Below are 25,820 nucleotides of genomic sequence, written 5' to 3'. Positions count from 1 at the left end.
ATTATCCATACATTCTCACAAACTTTCGCGTTTATAAAGTAGGAAATAGGATAATGTAAAAAAAGTTTTGTTTCTGAAAACCTGTGCTGAAAACCAAAGATTCAAAGTCTCTGCCGCGGGTGCGCCTGCCCCGTCCACTGTCCGCTATAAAATACTGTAAACAGATAAAACACCAATAAAAAACCCCCACTTAAATAATAATGCGCGTCGTAAATACTTTAACGATCGCCAAATCTCTATTATCATACGCAGTCGGTTAAAACGCTATAAACGGGGTTATAAGTTTATAGCGGACTACAGAAAACATAAAGATTTGTTATTCTAGATAAATCGATATCAGCTTGATGTGGGGCGATACGGATCTTCGTCTGAATACAATGTTTAAATTATAAACGTTGGGTTTTATGTTCATGTATATACTCTACAATATATAAAAGTTACTTTGTGACCTGAACTTTGAATAATGCTGACCCTCGATAAATATGAAGGTATACATATTTCAGATGAAAATATTATTACGGTTGTATTTTGCTTTTGACGTGACAACGTCTTATAATTCGATAGAGCCGGCTGCACGCACGAAAAAACATGACTCATGCGGCGTTACCTCGCTCTGAGGCGTTCCATGTAAGGCTTGAAGTGCAAGCGAGAGCGCGGAACGAGCGACAAAGAAGCACAATCGGATGTTGTCACGTTCAACTATCGTCAGTAAACCGACTTTACAGACAACCAATTTTTTTTACCTTTATGATAACTCTACCCTTATATTGCCATAACCATACACTGATACTGATTGAAATTTATATAAATAGTATACTAATCCAAATACGTGCATTTTGACTTTAAATTAATGTTCTTATTAAATTACAATGAATGGCACTAATAATGAGTTAACTAATGCGATGCACAACTTTTCATTTGCTTGGCTGCCGGATAACTACAGGCGAATTTTCCGTGTTTACGGAGGTTGTTGCAAGGTGCACTGTGGCGCGCGTCAAAGCTCTGCCAACGCGGTGATTGCCCGCGTCACCTCGCGTCACCCCGCATCACCCCGCTTCGCACTCGCCACAATACAACCACACAAATATACTGCGCCTGCATTGACCATTGTAACGTCACGACAATTACATCAATGATCAACACATACACACAACAAACGAATTTACAAGATTTTGGCGCCAACGACTCGATTGGAATTTACTGAAATGTTGTACAACAATAATGTTCCTATTTATGTAAATTTCCATTATTTAGTGCTGTTTTCAATTACTGATTCAATAAAGGCTTTTTTTACAACCGTGCATTTAATTTTTCATTTTTATAGCATACCTATTTAGTATTTATCCTTTATTCGATATAATTATCTATAACTAGCTGTGCCCTGTGGTTTTACCCGCATAGCTCCGCTCCTATTGGTCTTAGCGTGATGATTTATTGTCTATAGCCTTCCTCGATAAATGGGCTATCTAATACCGAAAGATTATTTTCAAATCGGACCCGTATAATTCCTGAGATTAGCGCGTTCAAACTTCAAACAAACAAACTCTTCAGCTTTATAATATTAGTATGGATTTCATGAGTAACTGAAATCTAAACATTGCTACAAAAAGCTTCTTTTTGATTTAAAAAAATTTTTCCTGTTTTTTTTTAGTTTAAATTATGTAATAGGTAGTATCGAGCAGTCTCCGAACAATGAAACCCATAGAGCGGCATCTCGAAGTGGTACAAAAGACGGGAGCGGCTCATGTCCCTCTAATAATTAACATGTCCCCCCGAGCCGTGGCGTCACTTTATCGAGCCAATTTTTCTTTGTCATTCGAGTGCACGATAGCGCCTAAACGGCACATTTTTTCCGACATCATTATTCCCTCCCTTCGAACTCCATCCGTCTTCATATTTCTACAGTTAATTGGAATATATAAATAAAACATGCGATACTTTAAATGTTTTTATTTAGAAATTCGAGTTAACATTAGGTAGTTATAAATTCATTCTAGCGCCGGTCCGCCCGCTCCTTACCGAATCTACTTTATATCATAATTTATATAAACTATATCATACATGCGATCACCTCTTGTTGCATTTCTTATTGCTATAGTGAGATAGAGCCCTGCGCGGGGCTGCAGTCGCGCCGCTTGAGACCCGCTCGAGTGCCCAAAGGTGCAGCGAATGTTCATTGGAAACAGTGAAAATGAATTGCACGTAGCTGCAGCACCTGCGCAGAGCCGAGATAACGTTCGCGTACAACTAGAATACATTCAGACTTGGAATTCATTACAGACGATAAATTAACTTATAATAAATAAACTCTTAATATCAAAATATCATAATATTATAATGTAACAAGTCAGAGACGAGTCGTTGTGAGTTCTGAATCAAATATAAAATTACGTCTCCGAATCGTATATTTACATTAGAAAATGCATCATTCCTAAGATAATTCATAAATGACTAGAAAGAAAATAATATTTGGCTTTTTAGGCTATAAGTACGAGCGCTGGTAAACGATAAGATACTTTACCTGTTCTATAATTCGTTTAGTTTTCATTAACAATAATTTATAAAAAGAGTTGGTTTTCATCGAAGTAAAGAAGTTAAATTTCAGCTCATTGTGCGACGTTCACATAACTGTATTTTTTTTTACAAATGAACAAGATCATAATATTTCGGTCGATGACTGGGTTCATGTCATAATCATATTTCATCAAGGAGCTGAAAATCGTCCCGTACAAACATAAAGCGTCTCCAATATATTTTATATTATTATTACAATAAAAAGATTTAATCTAGGTACGTTGCAAAACGTTCTATTATAGCCGATATAAAACCTGACTGCTGTATTTGGAGTAATATGAGCATTACCAAGACTAAGCCGAAGTTATTAAATATATAATGGTATTCGTTACATGAAGATGATACGAGACGTGAGCGCGGTGACTGTATCGATCGTGGCCGGACCTTGTCTACTAAAATCATTCGAAATAAACTTACATCGATTCATGTTCATGGTTTAAACGCAATCGAGGATATAGTACATTTCTAGGACCAAATTCTTATCGGACTTTCGATAAATGAAAATATACATCGAGTTTCAGTACACGGTACACCACACTCAAAGCGAACATATTTTATCGAAAAAAAATATTTAAATAGTGGATATTTATATACCTTCAAGTTTGTAAGGGAAATATAAAGAGTATCCTTATGTTACAATTTTTACAAAATGAAATATGAAACATTGAACGTGTTTGTAAATTTATATACAATAACAAATATGTTTATCAATAGTTATTAGTTCTATAATCCTTGAACGAACTGCGACTCGAACCTAAGTTTTAACCGCAATCACAAGAAGCTGTCGGCGAGAGTCCTGAACACGAATAACACTTGTACGATTTAAGTCAAACATTTTATCCTAGCAATCGATATTTTACATATTTTCCTAAAGTTTAATACCGTGTCAAAATATGCTTCATATATGATTCAATTTTTTTTACAAAATGATTTGTCAAAAATGACCTGGAGGCATGATGACGTTCGACTCTCGGATTGCACCCAAATCGTTATGGAAAGACTAGAATAGTCATTATTGAAATTTCAAGTGTATCCGTGATCAAGGCTCTCTCGTTACTACAGTGGAGGGCCTAGGGCAGGTTGTTGCAGGGGCGCGCGAGGGCGTGCTCGTGTGTGGGCGCGTGTGCGAGTGTGTGCGCGCGGTGCTCGTGCACGGGCGCGTGTGCGAGTGTGTGCGCGCGGTGCTCGTGTGTGGGCGCGTGTGCGAGTGTGTGCGCGCGCAGGCCGGCGGCCAGGCGCGGCGCCAGCGGCTGGTACTCCTTGCCCGAGCGCGGCCGCAGCGTGCTCGTCGTCTGCCGCACCACGCTGCCACACCATACAACTTTATATTACATACAATACTTGCGGGTGGAGACGAGGATGTTATTTTTCAGAAAATAATTAACTTTTCTATTGAAAAGAAAATTCTAAAAGGAATTCGATAAATTCATAGAAAGTAGTTCAATTGAAAATATTGTTCAAACTCAAACTCAAACTCAAACATTTATTTATTCAATTCTTCTAGAAGCACTTTTGAAACGTCATTACATATTTCAACATTTACCACCGATTCGGAAAGCAGTATCTTCTTCTTATATTATATTAACATTTCATTTTATTTCGGTGTATAAATAACAATTTAATAATTTGTTTGTTACACGCTATTTGTAACTTGTAAAAATAATTATGTAAAATAAGGTAAATATATTATGTTTATGTATACATTTATTAACTTTTAAATAGCAGGAACAGTTCATATTTTTCGTGAAATTTATAATAGGTTCGATTTCGATAACTTACCGCATAGTAACCGGTGTGTCCGAAGAGGAATGTGAAGAGCAAATGGAGAGCGTCTCGATGTAGTCCGACATATCCGACGTGCCGCTGGACGTGCTGTGCGTGTCCACCACGCCTGGACGGACAGTTAGCAGTTAATGACACATTTTCACATGTACCGCGAATTCGAATGCAAACACATTGCCGGAGGACCGAGTAGGTAACAATAATATTAAATGAATATACTTTATGGCTTAACTACGGTTTATATAACGTTTATGATGTATCGTGACTCACCTCGGAGAGGCTTATTGGCGAGCACGGGCACCTCGGCCTCGGCGGAGCAGCACTTGTGCGTGTCGGGCGGCGCGGCGCGCGCGGCGCCGGACGAGCGCGAGCGGCGCGGCGGCGCGGCGGGCGGCGAGGCGGCGCGCCGCATGCTGCGGTAGCGGCGCCGCGCCGCCGCCGTGGTGGCCGGCAGCTCGAAGCCGGCCGCGCCCGCCGCCTCGCCGCGCAGCGACCAGCTCGACACGCCCGAGTCGTTCGAGCTCGACGAGTCGCGGTTGCCGCCCGCCGTGGCCGCCGCGCCCTTCGTCTTGGACGCCTCCGAGCTGTCCGCGTCCGAGTGCTTGCCGGTCGCGCAGTCGCACGCGGCACCCGTTTCGCGCGCCCCGATGTCCCGCAGGGTTTCGATCGACGACGCTGACCCGCGACTGCCGACGCTGCCGTCGAATTCCTTCACGTCCTCGAGGAAGCGCGACGAATCCGCTGAACTTGAGCGCTTGCGGTACTCCGCTCTCTCGTGAGGCGCTCTCAGTTCGACGCGGTCCCCGATCGATGCGTTCGTCTGTCTCGATTCTTCCGAAACGCACAGTGTCGGGTTGCTCGCAGATTTTTCATCCAGAAGTCGATTTATAGCGCTCTTCGGATGATGTTTCAACGTGTGAAACGCGAATCCACCGATTGGCGACATGGGCGTGTAGCCGGACGGCAGAGATTTATCCCGGTCGAATTTATTACTTTCGATCGAATTAGGTTCCATCATTAGATATTCGTCGTTGGATGATTTTCGATTTTCCCCTTTTCCTTGTGGATGGCCACACTTTGTACACGTTGATTTTTCTTTTTCCGTTTTTAATGCGACTAGTGGATTGAGATTAAGACTGAGCGCATCCAATTCGTGTTGCGTCACTCCCGCTCTCTTTAAAAGGTCTTTAGCGTTCTCATAATGTTCCAAAGATAAAGCAAAATTTAAGTTTTCATAATTCGCAAGCGGGCCTTCATCTATCTCAGGAGTTTCAAAGCTTCTCTTTACACATTCGTTTGATGGCGTTGCGAATTCTTGATGAAGCGATTTTCTTCTTGTTTTTCTAGAAAGGTCTATCGTAGCGTATAAAGCGTTTCTATCAGTAATGCTTGGTTTGACATTTTCTTTGTTTGGTAAAGGGCTATCATTTTCTGGGGCTTTGTTGCAATAGGGCAGCTTGATCCAGTTGTTGGCCCAAGCTGTAACTTTTTGGCACGGACAGTTAGACGGTTGAAAACTTTCATCAGTATCTATCACTGTCGGTTGCTTTGGTTTTTTACCAAACTTTAATAAACATCCACAAGGCTTCTTTAAAACTATCGCATGAGCAGAAGCGCTCTTAGTCATTTTAAATAAATCTTTATCTAAACATTCTTTTAGCCTTTTTGGTGTATCGTAGTATTCTCCATCAACCTACAAAGAAAACAATTTTTTAAATACAAGTACATAAAAATAAAAAAAAGAATACAATTTTATTATAATGTATTATTACCTCTGCTGATGGTATTTTTGGCACATCATAATTTTCATACGGTCCTATTTTAGAAGATGAATTTTCTTGTATAGACGATAAATGAGCATGACTAAATGATCTAACTGGTAAGGGCATTGGAGGTTTTCTTGTTAATTTTAAGTCTAATTTTGTTGGTTTCGGTGGTCGATCAGGTACTCGTTCCACACTGCAACGGCAAACTTGTTCAGTCTTAGATACAGATCTAGAGAGCTTGTCAGTGCTGCGCACCATTTCATCCGTAACAACGTCACTGCGACCTTCATCTACTTCCTCCATCGTCCAAGCTGGACTGAAATGTTTGGCACCAGGTGTGAGGGCTGCAGTCGAAGATCTAGATAAAGCTCCTAGTTTTGAAATGCAACTCATGCATCTTTCCAACATCACATTAGCATTGCCACTCCATGGAGTGTTGTCCGTGCCGTCTCCCATTTCATTAACTGACGCTGTATCTCCGAGTCCCATGTTATCGTCATAATTAGATCTCTCGGCTGATGGCCAATATGGAGAAATAGCGCCCGTTTCGTCACCAATACACGGATCTTCGTATAAGCGCAGGTCAGTTGGAGGTAGTGATCGATCAATGGTGTTTAATTCTAACCGCACATCTGATCGGAATGCTTTCTGTGACTTCGGACTTTCAATACCTTGAAAATATAAAATGTATTATAGTTAAAGCCTTCAACAGTCCTCTTTAAAAAAATAATGAGCTATTCAACTTACCGTTATTTTTCTTAAATAGAAAAGGTCTACGTTTTGGAGACAGCTGTCCTCTCGAAGCGAGATCAAAGTCTCTAACAATATCGGCCGCTTGATCCGACACAAGCACGTGCAGGCCTTCACCTTTGCCGCAGTGTGAGCCACCTTCGAAGCAAAATCGTCCTTCCACGACTCCATAACGTCTACAAAATAAAAACACGTCAGTGAAAATTTTAAAACGAAATAAATACTCTTTTACGTTCTCTACATAAGTTCATGGGGTCGTGGTTTCTTAAACATATTTAATTTAGTAAGTACTTTTATATGAAAGGTGTAGTATAAGTACCTAAGGTGTCCAATCTCCCACACACCGAGCAGCTTGGGCGGCACGCCGGCGGTGAGCGCGAAGCGGCGCTGGTGCAGCGTGAGGCGCGCCGGCCCGGCCGCCAGCTTGCCCGCGCTGCCCGCGCCCACCACCACCAGGTACTGCCGCGCCTCGCCCAGGTGACCGTTCACCTTCACCTGTTATAAACGTTTATATGAATAAATGAATTTCAATCATAGTCAATAGTTTAAGTAAAACGATATCGATTTTTATAAGTTTATTATCATTGTTTTAAATTAGTGGTCAACTAAGCTTTTTAAGAGCTTGTAAACATAGTTGACCAATTTTAAGCAAATAATTCCTGCAGGCCGAGACTAACGGCAGAGATTAGAATAAACGCTAAGGAATAGAAACTGCTATCGCTAATTATTATTATTGACATAAGCTCATGACATTTTAGTAATGGTTCGGTCACACTACCAAAATTACGACGACGCCAACGACCGAAATTCTCATCCAGACAAAATTCGTTCAAAATAAAATATTAAAATTTCCCGTCATACTGGTACTCGGAAGAAAAAAAATTCGAGGTCAATTAATAAAAAATAGATATTTTGCGATTTTCGCCGAGACGGTAAGTTAATCATATATGTAATTATCTTTTACCAAAATTGTAGATTACAAAATTATCTATAAAAAACTTCAAATACATTTTTATCTAGGAGCCACCGTTTCTAAGAAAAATCTATTTTTTCATTTGTTGATCTAAAAAAAAATCTCAAAAAAAATTCCAATCACCAAGATCGACAAAAAATTTTAATATTTTATTTTTAAGTGTGTTTTTCACAATTTTGTTAAATTGCGACTGGATGAAAATTTTGTTTGTGGTCGTCTTCGTCGTTGGTAGAGTGAAAAAATCCTTAGCGAAATATCGTACGCTTATGACAATTAGTTTCGCTAGCGGATTCTATTCCTTTGCGTTTTGACGTTTGGCTAAAGGCACTGTTCTGCTCAAAAATGCAATTGAACTGCTATATGTGTTAACGGAATTCCGATTTCATGATGTATATTGTATTGAAAGTGTTCTGCGTCCACAATATATCACACTCTCAGAGTTTGAACGAGTGCGAGGAGCTGCACTGACCTGCCACTGGATGAGACGCTCGCGCGTCTCGAAGGCGAGCACGGCGGTGAAGTCAGCGCAGAGCAGCGCCAGCGTGTGCGAGTGCTTGTCGAGCGTGAAGCCCGCCTCGCAGCCCAGGTACTGCTGCAGTGACAGCGACGCCTTGCTGGCCGCGCCGCCCCAGCGCGCCTTCGAGTCGCGGTACACCTGCAGGTGCACGCAGTCTGCGGACACACCGTGCGCTTTACACAACCATGCCTGCGTAGCGCGTAACTCGCGCAACTACATAAGGTATACGTCGAATTGTAGATAAACAAAATAAATGTTTATTTTGGTTCATTGTTTACCTCTTTATTTAAAAACTGTTTAACTACAAAATTTAGAATCTAGGATTTAAATTCAAGAAAATTTTTGAAATGGAGTAAGTATTTCAAGAGCTTTCAATTCAAAAATTTAACCATCACATTCTAAATTCAATTAAATAAAATTCAAAATAAAGTTGAACCGTTTGCCAATTGATAATCTTCGCGCTGCAAAGATTAGTGAATATCGATCAATATAGACCCTTCTTTAATCGCACAATAAACTTTTGGAAATAAAGGTCAGGAGCGAGCGGCGCGTGTGTAATAAGTCGCGGTGACACAAAGAGGGAGCGAGGGGATCCGATTCCATTCTTCGTATTTTATGGAGTCGAAAATAATCGCCGCGGAATGCTTTGTACTCTCCGTACTCGATCCACCCTCGCACGTCTATTTTGGTCCGTAATGTTACACTTCACACGACCAAATCAATTATATCACGTTCCTTGTATATCTGTATTAGCTAAGCTTCCCTATACATCTCCGTTACGACTTTAAACTAACTTTTCCCAACGATAAAACACGTCACAAGTTATATTTTTTTCCGCAAGATAATTTAACACTTCTCCCACTAGACATACCTACTGAAACGAATTTTGCATCCCAAACTGCATATGTAGAGTGGAGTTTCGTTTCAAAAATTTCCATTAGATGGATTCCAATGAAAAAAGCGTTTAAAATCCTTAAACTATGGAGGTCCGGAAACATTAAAGCGTCGGAAACGCGGAGTTATTAAAGCGATGTGTAACGCGAGATTTGTATGTGAATAATGAAGTGTCGGTCGCATATGAGCTCGTAAATCGGGCAGTTGTCGCCGGCGCGCGGCTCGCGGAAGCGCTTGTTTATCGGCGGTAACTGTCGCGCACGCCGTAGCGACGTGGAGGGCGGGAGGGGGCATTCGACCACCAGGCCCACAGATCAAAGAATATATGACCAGGCCTGTACACTTGGCGGTCATCACACGCGGACGGGGCTCGTGAACGCATTATTCTACTAAATCGTCCTTTAATGAAACGTTTCCCACGGGACAAGACATTAAGAAGAATATTAATTATTAAAGTAGTGACAAATAAAGCTTCTTCATACTTCATAATATACCTATAGCTATAGTATCTCAGCTACATTTTTTAAATTTTTTCAAACATTTTTTTGACGTGACAACGTCTTATAATTCGATAGAGCCGGCTGCACGCACGAAAAAACATGACTCATGCGGCGTTACCTCGCTCTGAGGCGTTACATGCGGAACGAGCGACAAAGAAGCACAATCGGATGTTGACACGTTCAACTATCGTCAGTAAACCGACTTTACAGACAACCAATTTTTTTAATTCACTCAAGCTAGCTTTCTATAATTACGAATTACGATTAAGGTCATACTAAAAAACTTAACCGCCTTCAAATGATCAGAATCATCAAAAACGTTTGGACAGATTCAAAATATGTACATAACAAATAAATCTCAAAATACAAAGCAATGCATCGCAATTGGCAATTATTGTGTGTCAGAGCGAGGCCCGTCGCCTGTGAGCTGTGGTCCCTCCCGAGTGTCGAATGAAGGGAGGGCCGACTGTCGCTTGTTCAAAGACACTTACTCTGTGTAATCACGCCATATCTATTAAACGTAACATTGACGAAGTTTTTAATTTTTACGTGTATTCTTTAAACTTTAAGATACGCTTAAATACGTAATTAATAAATATTTTGAAACGAATTTACATCGTCAATGCACTCAATATTAATCCATTTGACCATATAACAATACTACCGGATAACAATTTCAATATAATGTAATGAATTTAAGAGAGCTTTGAACCAAATTTTAAAATAATAAAGTAGCTCATTCCGCATCCATCGAATGTGTTGTAATTAAATAAAATTAACTTATATGGCATCGTGACACTCGCTAACAATTAGCAAATTACTGCGAATTACGGCTGATTAAGCGCACAAGTCTGATTACCGACCTAACCTAACAAATTGGTTCAGTAGCTAAGGCGTGATTGAGTAACAGACAGACAGACAGAGTTACTTTCGCATTTATAATATTAGTATGGATATATACACAAATTTCAAATATTATGTGACTAGAGATCTGCGTTGCAAGGACGCCATGGCGCCACGAGTCACCAGCTATACGTATCAAGTTGGGCACCGTGGCCACGAGCAGCTTCCTACGTTGCTTCTGGATCTTCTGGCGGCCTGGCGACGTTGCCACTATAATCTACACGAATAAACTGAACATCGCTCACTCAGCCGCCAGTCAGACGCCATTTTGGACGTTCGATTGGAATATCGTAGTTGATATTGTTGTACCTAACTAATAGAGGTTCGATACTGAAAAAAGAAAAAGAAGAAGAATAAAAAAGAAGATAATGTAGAAGAAGTGCTATTTCTTCCACATCCCTTCCTAACGTTAACGAATTGACTGCTGACTTGAAGAGATGCCATGGCCACTCGATCACTTGGCGACTTCTGGATGCCAGAAGTAGCTAGCCCTGCGCCGCAGGCAGGCAGAGCTTTCAAACAATACATTGAACTATTATAATCAAATGTTTAATTGTCTTAAAATTTATTCAGAATGTTACTACATCTAGTGAAAAGAAAAAACTTTCTTTCTGTTTTAAATAAAACAACACATTTCGTACCTAGTGATTATATTCATAAACGGAATCATCCGAATACTATTTCATTGCATGTACGAGACTCGACTCGAATATTTGTGAGGATTATATGTACTAAGAAGGAAAGTTTGTTCCTTTCAATACGGAACTCGAAACTCAAGTAGAACACGATCGAAATAATATTGCAAAGGTAAGCAGTCGTCAAGAGCGGGCCATTAATTCCGTATTAATGGCGTTCCTCTCAGATTGCCGTTAAAACAACCAGTCTGCAGGTTCGTGATAATCTTGATGTTTATTACTCAAATTGTCTATGACAGCAAATTAAAGGGTGAAGCAGATAACGAGCGCTATCTCCCAAACCGCATCCCCCCTCGCCCCCGCACCGCGCCCAGCCCATCACGTACCACCTGACGCGTATCGCTGACATTTCAACTTTCTTACGCGGCTGATTATTATAATATATTATAAGGTGGGACCTTATACCGGATTGATAAGTAAAAAGTAAAAACCTTACGGAAATCTATTTCACACCGCAACTGTTGCTTAACGACGTGTGAATAAAAAGTGTAAATAAATAATTAGATTGTGTTCAGTGCTCATTAGCGAGCGCAGTGCACGGCGCAGTAAGGACTCCGCCCGGGTTCTGCGGCGGCGCGCATCGGGGCTCTCGTACGAGACTTACACGGAACTTCACACAAACTACCGGTTCTTTGCGCTTTTCATTATTCTTTCTTCGCTGTTTGCAAATTATGGTATTTCGGATTTCCTTTCACTCGCGATTCTTATCTCGCTATAAAAGTATAGAGATGCAAACGTTCAGGCTTTATAACGCGACCTGTTACTTAAAGAGAAAGCGGTAAATTAGGCATGACGACAAAATGTATAATAAATAAATTAAAAATAGTGACATAGAAATATTTAAAACATTAAGATTAATGAGATTATCAATAAGATAAAACATTGAAATTCTGCAGTCGGCCATTTTGACTGAAACACGCGTGACGTCACGACTCACGCCTATGTAAACAACTTCACGTCAGGTGTGTTTTGTTGTTATGAATATGTTGAGAATACGCATTTTTATTTATTTTCTATTGTTTCACGTATATGCTTTATCGACTCAGAACAGAAATATAATTGCAAATTTGCGAATACATGGTTTGGGTTTCTCCACGCGAGCTTTATACAATCATTTCTTATTATTTTCTCGGTTGGAACAAGTACTAACACTTGTTTGGGAATTATTTTTATGTGGATTCACACTGCAATACTGCACACCACTTATAAACTTTGAAATTCGTTTCTATAACACATATTAATTAAATAATTTGTTCATTTACTTCGATAAGCTTACAGATAATGACGTATCTACTATAGAGTGACGTCACGCCGACGCCATGACACCTGCGAGCTGTTTTGGCCCAGTTAATAAATATTTTTTGAAAAATGCCTTTTATCTTCGTTAAATTTAAGTATAATACCGAAATAAAGGGTTTTTCTTGTATAGTAAACATATGACACAAATTATGGAAGAGTATTTCAAAATCTTTAGTCATGCCTATTATTAACATCATAATATACACAGTGTATAGCCACAGTATTACCATATTTAATATTATATTGTAATACTGTGGTATAGCTATTAAAGAATTGTAAACTACATTACTGGTGTATAATGTATGTACATATTTATAAATTTCAGCTTCCTATAGAACAGAAAGTAAACAATTAAATTTACTTATACCCAGGACAATTCTAATACATATATTAGGTATATACAGGGTGTCCCACTATTGGTATACTAAGCGCGAAGGGACTTATAGTTTTGCATACACTGATCACGTAAAAAATACTTAAACAACAAAATTACGCCAAAAAAATTTTTGGTTCATTTTTCCTTAAAATCCATGTTTTCGTCTCTAGCTTCGCGCAGCCAGCAAATACCACTTCGCTAATGTGAGCATTTTGTCTATGAAAACATAATCTTAAACGATACTCACGTGCGGGTGGCAAAGTTGAGCGGGTTGCTTGTTAGGGGTGTACACATAGAGTTTTAAGAATTCATCTATTGGTCAAAAAAAAATCGTCTGGACTTTTATAAGTATTTTTTACGTACTAAGCGTATGCAAAACTATAACCTCCTTGGGGCTTAGTATACCGTTGCTGGGACACCCTGTATATATACGACGACGCGGTTGGCGCAGTGGTAAAGTAACTGCCTACTGAGCCGACGGTCCCGGGTTCGATCCTCGGTCAGGGCAAATATTTGTGTGATGAACTCAATTATTTGTTCTTGGGTCTGGGTGTTATTATCTATACATATATGTATTTATTAAATATTATATTTATCGTCGTCGCCTAGTACCCACAACACAAGCCTTAATTGAGCTTACTGTGGGACTAGGTTGATTTGTGTAATAATGTCCTATAATATTTATTTATTTATTATTATTTATATGTATATATATAACAAGATGTTAATTTATTTTGCAATCGCAACTGAAGTTTATCGTCAGTACGTATTTATATCAAATTTATAAACGAAATAGTATAATATCCCACCGCAGGATTATAGTGCGTTCATATTAGGCAACCGTGGTAACCGTGATTTTTTAGAATCTTTATATGATTTGCCATGATGTCGACTACATTTTATATAAATAACAAGTGAACGCAAGCTTTTTCGAGAAATCAATTAGAAAAAAAAATAATTATTAAAGCTTGCGGCCAAATTTTTACTGGCAACCCAGTCGATATCTATACATATAATAAATCTGTAGAAGGGTCAATTCTGTACATTGAAAATATTGAAAAAATAAATATCAGGGGGTGTTACTGGATCGATACCAAACCCAAATATGTGATTAAAAAAATTTTTGTCTGTCTGTCTGTCTGTCTGTCTGTCTGTCTGTATGTGAAGACATCACGTGAAAACTAACGGTTCGATTTCGATGAAACTTGGTATAATTATACCTTATATTATCCTGGGCGTAAAATAGGATACTTTTATCCTGGAAAAATACGTAGAAAAAAAACAATCTTAATTTTTCAGTTTTATCCATAGACGTTGTTCTGTAGAACCGCGAACACACGTTGGGTATTATTATAGGCCTAGCCGTATTTGGGTCCAATAGATATTTATAAGATGTTATTGTCAGAGTTACTCAAAATGGAGAAATAAACCATCCACGCGAAGACCCACTTCGAGTCGCGGGCGGAAGCTAGTATTGTAATATTCTCCTAATTATAAATATACATAAAAGTTTGGTTTTAGCAAAAAAAAACTGTGAACGCACTACTTAATCCTGCTGTGAGATCTTAGACTAAAACGACCGTACAGCGCAGGAGTCACTAATCCAAAGAGCTGTAACTCAGCCGACCGACCGCGACGGTGGTGACGCCGTCATAATTGACAACATTTCAAAATTTTAAGCTACTTATTTTTTTATTTTAATGAAAACTAGATCAAAAATTATGATACACGTATTTTTTGCTTTTTCTAAATATGGAAGTTTTCATTCATCTTTTTGAGTTTAAAAATCATCTCATTCTAAAATGTCGTAAGCGCCAAATGACGTCATACATACGGAGGAATACATTTTTTCCTTTGCCACATACCTAGTTTAAATTAAAAAAAAATCTTGACAGTTGACTTTTTGGCATATTTGTCACTATCTATGTTTGTCACTTTGATTCGTCAAGCTTTGTAAATATGTATTGTTATTTGTTATTTGCTGATCCAAATTTTAAACAAAAGAAACTTATTCACAAGTACTGATGATGATGACTTTATGCAGGATTTGTTAAGGGGTGCTGAAAATTTCTGGGAAACAAATATACTATCCCAAAAACGTTGGAAAGTGTTAAATAAATACAACTTTTAGTAAGTAAACAAAGTCTTTTTTATTTCAAGAAAATTATGAACACTATAGGCACTATTTGTATAATATAAATGAATTGGTCCAATTCCAATCAAACAAACATCACGCTAATGAGATTAAATTAGAAAACCAAAACACAATAACAGGATTTAAAAGTTTGTTTACATGAATAATTCACAAAAATGACATTAATATGAAATTTGACACATGCCATACCCTGTAAATGTCAGTGATAGTTTTTTTTTAACTTTTTTTAAATTAGGCTAAGGTGCATTTTTATTCCTCCGTATGTATGACGTCATCATCACATTTATCGTTTTTATTTAATTTCTCTGAAAATATGCGATTAAAAAATGAAATAATTTTTTTCTGTAATCGCAAGAGCAAAATAAAGAAACGGTTTTTTTCTTTCATGGCCTTATAAAAAATGAAATGTTGTCAATTATCCCAGCCGGAGCGGCGGCGTTTAGTCCTCCTGCTAGCTACTAGTTATTATTCTTTGCCTGCACTATATTGTCACACAACATCTATTTTATAAACTTAATATTACTCCCGCCTTTGTGACGCATTTTACAGCGAAGCTTGGGTTAAAAATATTTTAATCACAACGCGTTTATTAACATTCTGTAGGCGAAACTAAGTTTTACACTATAAAAACTACATTAAAATGTACGTGTAATACAAGCAAACCATAAAGGAAAGGTCCCTTTGTACGCTTAAATCTTTGAAACTACGCAACGGATTTTGATGCGGTTTTCTTTAATAGATAGAGTGATTCAAGAGGAAGGTTTATATGTATAATAACATCCATTAAAATGGAGAAGTACTGTTATTTTTGAGGTTTCTAATGTGATATCGTAAAAAATTACATTTTTTCCGCAAACGCAGGCTGAACCTGTGGGCTGAACCCTACGAGTTTTATCAAAATAATGTACTAAGTATTATACACATTGAAAAGGTCTACAGAAAAGTCCGCGGTGGTATATGTCTATCTCTTATGGATAACCCACAATAACTTTTTTTTGTCATTTACTTTTTACGACAAATAATGGCTAATTTTCGATGCGATTTTAACCAATACAGCATTAATTCTTAACCAATTAAATACCTTGAATACATTGTTCATTTAATATAGATCTATATGGCCCTTTACACTGTATGATTTAAGTGAATATTTTCGAAGATATTACAGATTTAAAAATTGCGGGACGTAGCGTTTGCGGTGTTACCGGCCGGCCGGCCGCCCGGCTATCTATTTTATACCCGTACGAAGTCGGAGCAGGGCGCTATGTTTTTAAGTATATACAACGTTCACAGTTTTTTGTAGTGTATTTAGTATCAGCATTGTACCCGTACGAAGCCGGGGCGGGTCGCTAGTAATTGATAATTTCGAACGTCGATATAATAATATTACTGTTTCTAACGAAAACAACGAACTCTGCAAAAAGATCAAACGTAAACGACCCCCCAAACAGTCAATGAGTTAATGCGTTATCACTATTTTTTTAATCATATATAAAATAGTTACAGTTTTCCCCCGGGACGCACGGAGTGTCCCCCGAGCACGCGCGCGCTGCGTGCGACCTGCACCTATCCGCGCCGGTAATTGCCCGACGCCCGTGCCTCATTGATAGCGACCCTTTGACGTCCCCTAATGGCTATATTTGTTAAGCGGATTATATTTACATGTAATACACAGAAACTGTCAAACGATGATTCACACTAACAGGATCATATTATTATGTGAAGGAAATTGACCACCATCAAGTGTATGTTAGGACGCGTGTGTGGAGACGTGCAGATTTCCCAAGCGCCGCGTCGCGCGACGAGCGAGTCTCGACCTAATCTGTCTCCTTCCTGTTTCCTTCATTTACATACACTAGGACTAGTGTATCCAACGTTGCTTACATTTTACCTTATTTTGCTAGTCTCAATACGTCTGCACAGTGCACATACGGGACCGCCCGACTTGCAAAATATAAACAATCCGTCTCTACGTTTCAAATAGACCTCTGGGCGCAAGTTAGTTTGCTAATTTGGTTTCATTGTATATAACGAAAAATTAATAGTAATATATTGTTTTTCAGTATGGATATCAAATAAAGGAAACAAACAAGCCAGAATAATAAGCATACTGCAAAATATATTCCACCTGAAAACAGAAGCAAACATTATCTCATCGCGCAGAGCACGCTGCTACAAAGCTAAATTGTTTTCAATAAATAGCGAAGTAAGCGGTGTCTCGTGCAAAGTAACGCTTTATTACATTACGAAGGTTGCGGGTTGCGACCCTCCCCGCCGCGGCGCGTCCCTCGTTGTCACTCTTCGGCAACGTTTCGGTCGCGTTCTCGAGACAAATTGTGTTATTAAACGTTGTGCAAACATCGTCAGCTCCGATACCGATATGTGCCATGTCCAGTCTCCCGGTGAAGCCTGAGGCAATATTTATCGTCGTAATAATGTTTTTCCCACTTTTCCAAACAATTTTAGCCATAAGCAGGTCTTATAACTGATGTTCTGATTATTGCTTTTTAGAAATTGGGTAAAGCGCATAGACCGAGAACTTAGAACAAGTAAAAAAATTGGACTCGTATATTAGGATCTCCGTTTGAATTACCGTATAGCATTTAGCACTGCCCTAAAATTGGCTCATAATGTAATTTACTAAAACGGCAAAACGTGAATACTAGTCGGAATATTATTTCATCAAACGTCAACAGATGGCACCTGTAATTGCAATACTGGTAATACGCAGAAATGATTACTACGTTATTAGGTGCTCGAGTCGAATCGAGTTGATCACCTAGGTCCTAGATAACAGAGAAATAGTTAGAATTCCAATGTTATTTTGTTATACACGTAGTATGAAATACATACTTAAATATTGTGCCTCAAAGTTTAAACTTTATACTTTATAGAATGTTGTGTCTCGCGACGGATAATTCGATTTTCAGTATGTGTTAAATTATTGTTTTTGGGAACATGTTATAAGCCTAATTCACTCGTTTAAAAAATCTCTAAATCAGTACATAATTATTAAGTTTCCGATGGTTTTTCTACAAAGTTGTAACGAACTTAACCCTTGTGCACCTTGTGAACATATGGGAAACGAATAATATTATGTTGTGTAAAGGGTGGTAAAGGTATTAATATCACACAAAGCCTCGATATTGCAAAAAGTCCAGGTTGCCACAAGAATTCCTAGATTGCTCCTAAAAGATTTGCAACTGATTTTTTTTTTCAATTTGATAAACATCAAGCTGTTCAAACTGCAAATGACAACATCACGCCACGTCGCCTTGTCGTTTCGGATGACCTGTACTATCTGAGCCCCCTGTTCCTCCCCTCACCCCTCTCCCCCCGAAGCAAGTGCCTATTATTCTGCAGATAAGCTGATACGGCACACGGCCGCTCCAACTTCGCTACTTATTTACTTCAGCGACGCTACTTGAATGCCTACTTGCTACAGGTTGCACAATCGCCTTACATCGATGGTCGATGTACTTCCAAACTTAACAAATTAACTATCGTATTATTGTATAGAATACAGAATCTACAGAAAAAGATAATGTAAAAAGAATTATACGTTTTTTTTGCATTTCAGATACATATATATACATACTGTTATTCAATATCTTTAAAGCTCGCCCAAAAATGTAATAACTAATAATAAACGACTAAATATAACGGCTAATAAACGACTTGGACATACGTAATTATAAGGGATCCGTTTTTGCCATTTGGCTCCGGCATGCTAAAAAATCCGCCTCGTGATGGAGAGATTTTGGTTGTTTTATTTAGTTATTAGATCCGCAGCCCGACGGGATTCACAAAATCTCGATTAAACGCCACATAGAGCAGGCTCCAAGGAGATGTTCGTTTGCAAAAATAGCGGACCTAAATCTGACTTATAACTAAACGTTAATTTATCTGACTTATAACTAAACGTTATATTAAACGTTACTAAAATTTTAAATTATTATTTTAAATAATTAACAATAGTCTATTGTTTACGATTCAATAGTTCGTAATATAATATAAGTGAGCTATATGTATGTGGTGGATTTGATGACCGCACAAAATGTTTTAAATTGCAAGGCGCAACTTTCACTGAAGTTACCGATTTGAAATCTAATCACACAGAGGCTGATTAATATATTATTATTGTTATAATTATTCTAAGCCCTGGCCCCTGACACCGACATTTTTGTATTAGGCCTTTATTTCTGGCATAAACTTGAAAATATACTCGCCATCTTTGAATGCTCCCCCCACTCCCCCATGCAACTATTTCACTGTACGAACTATTGAATCGTAAACAATGGACTATTGTTAATTATTTAAAATAATAATATTTTAAAAAATATATTCATGAGTTTTCAATCTATAGTGGTTTAAAGTTAACTCAAAAATGGAGCATTTTCGTAAATTTTCTAAAAAATCTTAGAGAAAGTGTAAAAAATGTTATAGTATGCTATATATTCGTGCTCTACTCAATAAGCTCTTTCATTTGATACCCCACACGGCATGTTTTGGAAAATTTTATGTTTTTCTTTGTATGCCATATTTAATTACCGGAGTGGGGGGAGGGGGACCACAAAACTGGTTGGCAACATCTGTCTATAGGATGTCTGGGATCTATACAATATATATCAGAAGTCAGATTTAGGTCCGCTATTTTTGCAAACGAAACTCCACTGAGAGTCCGGTCTAACACTGCGCACAACTACAAAGGCTGTCGGTGCCCGCTCGCCCGCTGCCCGCTGCCCGCGATACGTCTTGCGTTATCCTCAAACGAGATCACAATTAGTTCGGTCTCCATTTTCAACAAGTTTTACGAAATAATAGGATTACAATTTATAAGTAAAAAAACTAAAACCCAACTACGACAAAAAAACGGCGCTGAAAAAGTATAAAACATGATTTTCAGAATACTGAACTGAACAAAGTTGCTAATGTAGTTGCAAGTAAATGGACACAGTAGACTCTACCAAGATGCCTTCGTTGTAAATTGACAATAATGTCATACAATACTATATCACCAGCGGACAATTAAGACGCTTAAACTCAAACTCAAACTCAAACATTTATTCATTCAATTAGACTTCTTATAGAAGCACTTTTGAAACGTCATTACATATTTTAAAATTTACCACCGATTCGGAAAGCAGTATCTACGGAGAAGAACCGGCAAGAAACTCCATAGTTGCTCTTTTAAATCATGTCAGTTTTACAATTTTACAAAATACATATAACATTATAATATATTATAATAACATGCCAAAGAACTGTCCTGTGGTTTTTTCGCGACAACCCTCCATGGGTTTTTATCGTCCATATATTCCTGAATACTGTAGTACGCTCTCTGAACTAGTACATTTTTTATATAAGTTTTAAATTTAGTACTACTAAACTCTTTAATATTATGAGGAATTCTATTGTAAAAGCGTATACCTTGACCCATAAATGAATTTTTAACTTTAGCTAATCGGAAAAATGGCATTTCAATTCTATTTCTGTTCCTTGTGCCATAACAGTGTCTATCTCCTACTCTTGTGTGTAAGTCGGCGTTTTTGTGTACATGCAAAATATTATTAAATATATACTGTAATGGTACAGTAAGGATACCAGTATTCTTAAAGAGATCTCTTAGTGAGTCCCGAGCACGTAAGTTATATATAGAACGAATGGCTCTTTTCTGTAAGATAAATATATTTTCTATATCTGCTGCCCTGCCCCATAGTAGAATTCCATAGGACATAATACTATGAAAGTAGCTGAAATAAACCAATCTAGCTGTATCTTCATCGGTGAGTTGCCTTACCTTTCGGACTGCATATGCTGCTGAACTGAGCTTACCTGCAGCGGTGTTGACATGGGCTCCCCACTGTAGTTTCTCGTCCAATGTTAACCCAAGAAATACAGTCGATTCTGTAGGGTGTAATACCTCCCCGTTCAAGGTAATATTTCTGCTTAACTTTTTAACGTTTGGTAGTAAAAATTCAACACAAGTTGTTTTTTTGGCATTTAATAATAAATTATTAGCAGTAAACCAGTCGGATATGTGTAAAAGAGCACTGTTCACTTCGTCAACATTTGGGTCATGCCGATCCACATTAAATATTAATGAGGTATCATCTGCAAACAGAACTATTTCACACCTATCCTGTAAATAATAAGGTAGATCATTGATATATACCAAGAACAAGAAGGGTCCTAAAATAGATCCCTGTGGAACACCAATGTTAATTGACGCACCGCTAGAACGTTCTCCATTAACAACTACAGTTTGTATCCTATCATGCAGGTATGAGGCTATGAGGTTCTGAGCTTGTCCTTTAATCCCATAGTGACTTAGTTTACGCAATAAGGTACAATGTTCAACGCAGTCAAATGCCTTGGAGAGGTCACAAAATATCCCCAAAGCATTTTTTGAGTTTTCCCATGCCTTATATATATGTGTTAGTAGTGCAACTCCAGCATCTGTGGTTGAGCGCCCCTTTGTGAAACCAAACTGTTTGGTGTGCAGCAAATTATTAGATGCAAAGTGACTAGTCAATTGGTTTAATATTAACTTTTCGAATACCTTACTTAATGTTGGTAAAATCGAGATAGGTCTATAGTTGTTACAGTCTTCTTGATCGCCTTTCTTAAATAGAGGTATAACTTTACTAAGCTTTAATAAATTAGGAAATGTACCATAGTCACAACACTTCTAGTGATATGTCATTTGTCGAATTCTGTTATGTAGTTTAGAAGTTACGAGGGAACAGATGAACATATGTATACATAGCCTGTCAAAATTATAACCCTCCTTTTGCTTTGCCGTAGTCGGGTAAAAAGTTAACAGCCCGGTTCAGCATCTACGAGCAGCTACGATTTGCCGTAGCAGTCTGTAGACTGAACTGTGTCGCTCGGCACAAGCAAACATATGAAACTTTAGTAATTATTATTAGGGATGTAACGATACATGATTTTGCCGATACGATACCGATACCGATATTAGTAATCAAATATCGGCGATACCGATACCGATATCGATGGCTTGGTAGAAAAATAAATAGTGAATTATGCATAAAAGTTACCAACATAATAACAGAGACTCAACTGTAAATCGTATTCTTTTAAATAACAATGCCAAATCAAAAAACAAGAAAACCATTTATTTTATTATTATTTTGCAAAGTCAGTTAAACTTTAAGTTATACACATACAATCAGTTCCTAATAAAAGTTTACTATTGGTAGAGTTTTTTCAAAAAACAAAGTGCGCACGCGGGCGGCCTCCCGCATCATTCATCGGGCGCGGTTTTTTGAATTGTTTGATATCGGTATCGGTTGTTTTATAATCGGCGATACCGATATATCGGCTTGCCGATTATATCGGCCGATATATCGGTATCGGTATCGGTATCGGTATCGTTACATCCCTAATTATTATCATTATGAAGTTAAACAAAAAACAGTTGTTTTTATAATTAAAAAATTAGAAAAGGTCTCCAAATCAACAAAAGATAGTCATTCAATGCTCACCAGCGACGGGCGACAGCTTCCTCATCACGCACCACCTCGACTTCCACTGGAACAATACACAGAGTTAAAATCACTTCTGTCTTATGCCAACACTACTTGTATAGTATTCTCTAATCTATACTTACTAATACTATAAAGCTGAAGAGTTTGTTTGAACGCGCTAATCTCAGGAACTACTGGTCCGATTTGAAAAATTATTGCGGTGTTAGATAGATCATTCATCGAGGAAGGCTATAGGCTACCATATATCATTACACTAAGACCAACACGAGCGGATTCACGCGGGTGAAACCGCGGAGCGCAGCTAGTTTACTATAAGCAGAGCGTAAAGTTCTTATCTGCAGGTTTGTTCAAGATCAGTAGGTATGTACAGTAGGGAAAAGTATTGGGGTGTCATCAAAATGTGTGAATGTTAATCAGTTAAATATAATAAAATAAAATTTTCGATCGGAATTATGGGAATGTATGGCTAGATAGTAAATTGGTTTTTGTATAAAATTAACCAACTAGTTAGTTAGCCAGGTACATCAGTTTACTTCGATAGAAGCAAGGTTTGGACTTTGGCCATTCTTTAGTATTATAATTGAATCACGAGCTCGAGAGTCCAAACTGAAAGCTTTTATCCCGATTAGAAAACTATTGATTTACTATGATTTCGTTGTCTGAAGGAAGACTATTCCTTTATACTAATAACAAGATTTTTATTATTGATTTCCAAATATACATTAAAAACAAATAAAAAAATTGTACTTATCATTTTTTAACCCAAACCCAGTTTATTGCTGTTTGCACAGTTGTTTAAGGGAAAGGATGAGCAGGCTTTGATAATTCATTGAATTGTTAACACAACTAACGTATTACACTTTGTGATACGTTAGTTGTGTGAAACTTAACAAATTAAGTCATCTAAATTTATGGCTAGATAGTAGTATCATATTTTTTTTACTAAATCATGAATCATAATTTTTTTACTAGTAAAAACCGCATGAAATCCAAATTGTCTAGTTTTTTCCATTTATGATATAACCATTATTAGTATGTTTTTGTAAGCTGTAACTCAAATTAGACTATAATAATACTATAGTGCCGATCCCTTCGAAAATGATTAACAAAAAAAACAAAAACACAGTAGGACCATCAGAAAAGGAGGGCAATATGAAAAAAATAAAGGAAAAATAAATTACCGTCGATACGAGTTATAGGTAGGTAATATAATTAATATTAAACTAATAATGAAACTAATATTTTATTTTTAACGGACTTAGGAGTTTATTAAAGTCGGTACCTGGACCCTGGTCTTACTACCTAGTTTAGTAGTTCTAAATTTAAAACTTAAGTAATATCTAAAAAATGTACTAGTTCAGAGAGCCTATTACAGTATTAAGGAATATATATGTTATAGGCAAACTCCGAAGCTCCGGCGCTCCTAGGTTGGACTGGTCAATCCTCAGGTCAGACTGAATGACTTAGTCAAAGCCCAAACAAATGTAAATTTTCGGCCTTTGACTAAACAATTTTCGTCAAACCTGGGAGAGACTAATTTGGTCAGGCAAACGTCAAAACACAATTTTATTAAATCGGGGTTTGACGAGTCAAACTCCGATATAGGTATGAAGTGTCTTATCTTCGTATATTTGGAAGCATTTTATCATTTAAGCAGCTTTCAAGTCTTAAGAACCGCTTAACTCTGCCAGTTCTGACACCTGATTGGTCAGCTTACGTGATTTTCACTTTTATATTTGAGATGCTTTGAGAGAATGCCGTGTGGCATTAGGCCCGCCTTTTGTACGATGTGCAATAAAGTATAAAATAAATAAATAAATGCTTTGGAATATACGGAGGTTAGTTTGTATAAGATTAAGTATAAAAAAATAACATTTTTAAAATTTTGATGTTTATTGTTTTAATAATTTCTTAAGTAATTAAAATGAAAAATTAATCATTTTTCTGACATGGTGAGGCATTAACTTTAATGTTAATTGTTTTAATAATTTCTAAGGTAATTAAAGTGACAAATTAATCATTTTTCTGACATGGTGAGGCATTAATGTTAATTGTTTTAATAATTTAGAAGAATTGCAGTCGCTTCTAGGATTGACTAGGCCAAAACCGAAACAGAATAATTTACTTTCGCCGTTTGACTGAAAAATTAGGAGCTCCTGGGTTTGACTAAAAATACTTCAGGCAAAGGGCGAAATTGAAATGTATTTCGGGGATTGACTGATGGCTTTGGCCAAACCTAGGATAAACCAGTCCTTCCGCGAAGAGACTGTGTATCGGACTTTGACTATAACATATATATATTCCATATGGACGATAAAAACCCATGGAGGGTTGTCGCGTAAAAACCACAGGACAGTTCTTTGGCATATTACGATAATATAATATTATGATGTTACATATTATGTATTTTGTAAAAAAAAACTGACATGATTAAAAAGAGCAACTATGGAGTTTCTTGCAGGTTCTTCTCCGTAGATACTGTTTTCCGAAGCGGTGGTAAATGTTAAAAATATGTAATGACGTTTCAAAAGTGCTTCTAGAAGAAGTCTAATTGAATAAATAAATGTTTGAATTTGAGTTTGAGTGTCTAGTTGTTCGGCACCCATGTCGTATGTAAATAACACTCAGGCCGTTCTTAGTGGAAAGGTAACGAGTACAAACTACAATATCTTTAATTGAAAGTGCAAACGGTGTGTAATGTGCAGGTACCTTCTTGCCGTCGCGGAACTTGACGGTGCCCTCGATGATGGTGTTGTCGTCCGCCATGCTGGTTACCGCCGCGCGCGCCGCCGCGCACCATCACCGCGCATGTCCCCGCGCCGCCCGCACCCCGCACCGCCCCGCCTCACTCACCCGGCGCCGCCACGGTCGCTCCCGGCGCCAGCGACATCGTCTGTAACAAAAGATAACAATATTTATAACATATATTATATAACTTTATAACATATATTATACAACATATATTATTTAATATTTATAACATATATTATATAACAACAATAATTATGAGGGTAGTTGAAATAATAATTTAGTATCAAATTACAAATGTAAGTGATGTTCGTGGCGTTGTCTATGACTTAGTACTCGTATTTAGAAATAATGACGCTTGAAAAGTTTCAATTTAATTC

At 37.7% G+C, this 25,820-nt stretch overlaps 1 protein-coding gene across 1 annotated transcript; it reads right to left on the bottom strand.

Annotated features, from left to right (window-relative positions):
• Positions 1 to 3,644: 3,644 nt before the first annotated feature.
• LOC149480774 (uncharacterized) lies at positions 3,645 to 25,532 on the bottom strand. The gene is made up of 9 exons (XM_089706092.1): positions 25,402 to 25,532; positions 22,690 to 22,735; positions 8,315 to 8,517; positions 7,192 to 7,367; positions 6,870 to 7,048; positions 6,129 to 6,793; positions 4,627 to 6,049; positions 4,354 to 4,465; positions 3,645 to 3,879 (listed from the first exon to the last, which is right to left on the bottom strand). Exons 1-9 carry the CDS (start codon positions 25,456 to 25,458, stop codon positions 3,645 to 3,647), a joined length of 3,096 nt encoding a protein of 1,031 aa, XP_089562218.1. The 5' UTR covers positions 25,459 to 25,532.
• Positions 25,533 to 25,820: the final 288 nt, after the last annotated feature.

This window comes from Colias philodice, chromosome 17, assembly GCF_061535455.1.
Source record: "Colias philodice isolate Cphi_HAF_F1 chromosome 17, ilColPhil1 Martin Lab GWU primary, whole genome shotgun sequence".
In the NCBI taxonomy this organism is placed as follows: Eukaryota; Metazoa; Arthropoda; class Insecta; order Lepidoptera; family Pieridae; genus Colias; species Colias philodice.
The sequence above is the reverse complement of the archived record's forward strand: the minus strand, read 5'-3'. Positions and strand labels throughout refer to the sequence as shown.

What these genes read in the sequence shown, in the direction of transcription:
- LOC149480774 (XM_089706092.1), bottom strand. Translation starts at nt 25,458, where the DNA reads ATGGCGGACGACAACACCATCATCGAGGGCACCGTCAAGTTCCGCGAC. An exon ending in AGTTCCGCGACGGCAAGAAG is followed by an intron (nt 22,736 to 25,401) that starts GTACCTGCACAT and finishes GTATTGTTCCAG; the next exon opens with TGGAAGTCGAGGTGGTGCGT. An exon ending in TGGGAGATTGGACACCTTAG is followed by an intron (nt 7,049 to 7,191) that starts GTACTTATACTA and finishes TTTATTTTGTAG; the next exon opens with ACGTTATGGAGTCGTGGAAG.